Genomic DNA, 5,000 nt, shown 5'->3' with positions numbered 1-5,000 from the left:
TCATCACTTACAGCCGCCGCTTTTCCGACCCTCACTTATGTTATTACTTATAACGCCCCCTGGTTCCCACTTATGCTGATACTTATAGAGGCTTCCCGAGTGACTGCAAGTGGTAAGTGTATATAAGTGTCAAAGAGACATGAACGAGGGGCAGATATCGGTCCCTTTCCCCTTTTACGCTATACCTTGATCAATATTATTTTTCCGCCATCCCTCTCTCCCATCTCCTTCCCCTCTTCTCTTATCTTTTCGCCATACCTTGATGAACATCTTTGGTTTCTTTCATCATACTTCTCTCCTTTCCGCTAATAATTCGCCGTACCTTTCCCCTCTCCCTTTATCTTTCGCATTATCTTTCTCTTCTCCTCTTCCCTTTTCACAATACCGTGATCAACATCTTTATTCGTCGCCACACCTCTTTCCTTTTCAGTTGCTTATTCCCCATACCTCCTCCTCTCCCTCCTTCGTCTTTAATCTACTTCTCCCTTATCGAATGTGGAAAGGTATGAAAGAGAACGAATATCTTCACAATACAAGATATATATTCGTTCTCGTTCTTCATACCTTTCCGCATTTGTCAACTCGAATACGGTTCTTCTCCCTTTATCATTCGGTCATACATCTCAACCCTTCTCCCTTTAACTCTCCCCGCCCCCAACTGCTCTCAGAAGAATAAACAAAACGAAAAAAACAAAAATAAACAAAACGAAGCAGGTATTTACTCCGACTTTCTCGACGCTGGAACAAACAGGTCCGGGATGCCGAGAGACTGACGGATGAGGTCTGGATGGCAGAGAAGGAGAAGAGGAAGGGAAGGGGAGGAAGAGGAGGGAGGGAAGAGAAGGGAGAGGGTTAAAGAGGGAGGGAGGGGGAGGAAGGGAAGGGGAGGAAGAGGGGGAAGGGAATAGGAGGAGGAAGAAGTGGGAGAGGGTTAAGGAGGGAGGGAGGAAGAGGGGGAAGGGGAGGAAGGGAAGGGGAGGAAGGGAAGGGAGGAAGAGGAGGGAGGGAAGAAGAGGGAGATGATGAAAGAGGGAGGGAGGGGGTGAAAGAGGGAGGGAGAGGGTGAAAGAGGGTGGAGAGGGAGAGGGTGAAAGAGGGAGGGAGAGGGAGGGAGAGAAAGAGGAGGAATGGTAGAAAGGGAAGGGAAGAGGAAGAGAAAGGAGAGGAAAAAAGGGGAGGGAAGGGAAGAAGAAGAGGGGGGAGGAAGAAGAGAAGGAAGAGGGGGAAGAGGAGAAGAGGGAGAAAATTAAAGACAGAGGAAGAGGGGAAAGGACAAAGAGGAGGAAAATTGGAAAAGGGGGAAAAGAGGAAAGGAGAGGAAGAGGAGGGAAAAGGGAAGGGAAGAGAAGGGAGGAAGTGAGGAAGATGAGGGAAAGGAAAAGGGAGAAAGGGAGGGGGAGAGAAAGGAAGAGAAGACTGACGAATCAAACCTGAATTACAAGGGAGGCAGGAAAAGGAGGGCAGGATTAAAAAGAAGGAAAGAGGAGAAAGAGGAGGAGAGGAAGAAGGGAAGGGAGGAAGAGGAAGGAGGAGAGGAAGAAGAGGGAAAGCAAGAAGAGGGAATATAAAGAGGGGGAGAGGAGGAAGTGAAGGGAAGTGGTCGAGGGAGCAAACAGGTTCGCGATGCCAAGAGACTGACAAATGAGATCTGAATTGCAGTCGAGGAGGAGGAAGGGAGGAAGAGGAAGGGAGGAAGAGGAAGAGGAGAAAGAGGAAGGGAGGAAGAGGAAGGGAGGAAGAGGAAGGGAGGGAAGAGGAAGGGAGGAAGAAGAAGGGAGGAAGAGGAAGGGAGGGATAGAAGGAAGGGAAGAGGAAGGGAGGAAGAGGAAGGGAGGAAGAGGAAGGGAGGAAGAGGAAGGGAGGAAGAAGAAGGGAGGGAGAAGAAGGGAGGAAAAGGAAGGGAGGGAAGAGGAAGGAGGAAGAAGAAGGGAAGGAAGAGGAAGGGAGGAAGAGGAAGGGAGGGAAGAGGAAGGGAGGAAAAGGAAGGAGGGAAGAAGAAGGGAAGGAAGAGGAAGGGAGGAAGAGGAGGGGAGGGAAGAGGAAGGGAGGGAAGAGGAAGGGAGGAAGAGGAAGGGAGGAAGAGGAAGGGAGGAAGAGGAAGGAAGAGAAGAGGAAGGGACGAAGAAGAAGGGAGGAAGAGGAGGGAGGAAGAGGAAGACAGGAAGAAGAAGGGAGGAAGAAGGAGGGAGGAAGAGGAAGACAGGAAGAAGGAGGGAGGAAGAGGAAGACAGGAAGAAGAAGGGAGGACTAAGAAGACAGGAAGAAGGAGGGAGGAAGAGGAAGGAAAGTAAGATGAGGGGGGGGAATTGGAATAGGAAAAAGCGAATGGAGGAAGAGGAAGGAAGGGAAGGGAAGAAAATGAAGGAAGCGAGAAAGAGAAAGCAAGGAAAGAGAAGAGAAGAGGAAGGGAGGGATGGGAGGAAGACCCTCGCGAAACTAGCCTTCGCCAATCCCACTGAACTGAACAGAACATCCTTCTCCAGACTCACTTCAACCGACCAGCTGCAGCTCGGGGCAGCCACTTCGACTTCCCTCTCGATCTCCACTTCACCAGCTGCACCTCGTCCTCACATGGGGGGGCGGGGGGGGGGGGGGGTGCATGCGTACACTTACGCTTCACAGAGAGATATGGACAGTTAAGTGGTTGAAAATGATCTGTTTACTATAAGGTGATGAGAAGAGTTTTTCTCTCTTTCCTTCTCTTTCTGCTTGCTCTCTTTCCCTCTCTCTTTCTCTCCCTCTCCCTCTCTTCTTCCTTCTTCTATCCACCCTCCCTCTCTAACTTAGTACCTCTCCATCTTTCCCTCCCTCCCTTTTTCTCTCTCTCCCTCTCTCGCCCTTTCACCTGTTCTCTCCCTCTCCCTCTCTTCAGTCTCCCTCTCTCACCTTGCAACCTCTCCATCCCCCCCCCCCCCCTTTTCTCTCAGTTCCCACAGCAACACTAATCTCGAATATGCAACAAACGAAGCTTCATATCAAATAAACTACATTTTTTTTTATCCTCACTGTCCATCACCTTCGTCGCTGCATTTGCTTCACACGGCATATCCCGGAGATGGACAAGGCGTGATGCTCATCTCATCTCGTCTCACGCAGCTTCCCTTCTCTCTCTCTCTCTCTCTCTCTCTCTCTCTCTCTCTCTCCCTCTCTCTCTCTCTCTCTCTCTCTCTCTCTCTCTCTCTCTCTTCTGCGTCTCTCTGCTTTATCTCCTCTTGTTTTTTTAATGTCTGTTTCTATTTTTTTGTTCTTTTGTTATTTTTTTATTAGTTTCGTTCTCTTTCTTTATCTATTTTATGTCTGTTTTATACCTCTCTTCCTCCTCTCCTCTCCTCCTTCCTGCCATCCGCTCTCTTTTTCTCTCTGTCTCTGTGTCTAAAGGAGAGAAGGAGTAATAGAAAAAAGAAGAGGAAGGAGGAGAGAATGAAAAAAGAGGAGAGCGAGAATTGAAAGAGAGCGAGGTAAGAAAATAAAGGATCTTCATAGACATGGGTATAATGATACACGTACATGCAACGCATACGTACACACACACACACACACACACACACACATACACACACACACACACACATATTTACGCATGAGACAGAGAGAGCGAGATCTGAAGGAAAATTGAATATGAAAATGAATTGGGGATTAGAGGAGAGGAGAGAGAAATTTAAGGAAGAAAATGAAAGGGAGAACGAGAGAAAAGAGTGAAGAGGAGTAAACTAACATAAAGAAGGCGGAAGAAAACGCGAGAAGAAGAAATACGAGAAAAGAAAGACAAAAAATGGGTAGGGGGGAAAACGAAATAAAATGGAAGAAGAGAGAATGATAATAATAATAATAATAAGAGAGAATTGGAATAAGAAATTTAAAGGCGAGTAAACGAGAGAACAGAAATAAAGGATAATAATTCGATTGAATAAATGCGAGCCAACGAAAGAAAGAGCCGAGAAGGAGCGGCGAAGGGAGCCCGGCTCTTCCCTCTCGCTCTCTTTAACGCACAAAGGGACTTCAAGGAGAGGGTGAAGCGCCTTGCAGGAGTGAGGATAATGAGGCGAATGGGAGGGAGGCCTTTGTCTCGCTTCCGAGGCTTCCAGCGGGGCTTCGTGTGAGAGGGAGGCCTTTGTCTCGCTTCCGGGGCTTCCAGCGGGGCTTCGTATGAGAGGGAGGCCTTTGTCTCGCTTCCGAGGCTTCTCCGGGGCTTCCAGCGGGGCTTCGTGTGAGAGGGAGGCCTTTGTCTCGCTTCCGGGGCTTCCAGCGGGGCTTCGTATGAGAGAGAGGCCTTTGTCTGGCTTCCGAGGCTTCTCCGGGGCTTCCAGCTGGGCTTCGTGTGAGAGGGAGGCCTTTGTCTCGCTTCCGGGGCTTCCAGCGGGGCTTCGTATGAGAGGGAGGCCTTTGTCTGGCTTCCGAGGCTTCTCCGGGGCTTCCAGCGGGGCTTCGTATGAGAGGGAGGCCTTTGTCTCGCTTCCGAGGCTTCCAGCGGGGCTTCGTGTGAGAGGGAGGCCTTTGTCTCGCTTCCGGGGCTTCCAGCGGGGCTTCGTATGAGAGGGAGGCCTTTGTCTCGCTTCCGAGGCTTCTCCGGGGCTTCCAGCGGGGCTTCGTGTGAGAGGGAGGCCTTTGTCTCGCTTCCGGGGCTTCCAGCGGGGCTTCGTATGAGAGGGAGGCCTTTGTCTCGCTTCCGGGGCTTCCAGCGGGGCTTCGGCGGGAGAGCTTCGTCTGCTGGATCGCGGATTGTGAAGCCCAACGCCGCCTCGGTAGCGCTTCTCGTTCTGAAGTGAAGCGGGCGAAGGGAAGCACTCGTGGACAGGGGTGTAATGGTATACATACATGCAGCGCATACGTACATACACACACAAATGCATGCCTACACACGTGCACAGATATAGACACACACACACACACACACACACACACACCTACACACACACACCTACACACACACACACACACACACACACATACACCCCCCCCCCACACACACACACACCTACACACACCTACACACAGACACA

At 50.5% G+C, this 5,000-nt stretch overlaps 2 protein-coding genes across 10 annotated transcripts in view; both read right to left on the bottom strand.

The window, feature by feature from the left end:
• The window catches only part of LOC113829231 (uncharacterized PE-PGRS family protein PE_PGRS54), a 145,898-nt gene that overhangs the window by 35,730 nt on the left and 105,168 nt on the right, over nucleotides 1-5,000 (bottom strand). The gene's annotated exons all lie outside the window — the stretch shown is intronic.
• Nucleotides 4-4,817, bottom strand: LOC113829232 (chromosome alignment-maintaining phosphoprotein 1). Its single transcript, XM_027382348.2, has 2 exons — nucleotides 3,991-4,817; nucleotides 4-103 (listed from the first exon to the last, which is right to left on the bottom strand). Exons 1-2 carry the CDS (start codon nucleotides 4,815-4,817, stop codon nucleotides 4-6), a joined length of 927 nt encoding a protein of 308 aa, XP_027238149.2.

This window comes from Penaeus vannamei, chromosome 4, assembly GCF_042767895.1.
Source record: "Penaeus vannamei isolate JL-2024 chromosome 4, ASM4276789v1, whole genome shotgun sequence".
Lineage (NCBI taxonomy): Eukaryota > Metazoa > Arthropoda > Malacostraca > Decapoda > Penaeidae > Penaeus > Penaeus vannamei.
This window is presented reverse-complemented; position numbering and strand designations above follow the sequence as displayed.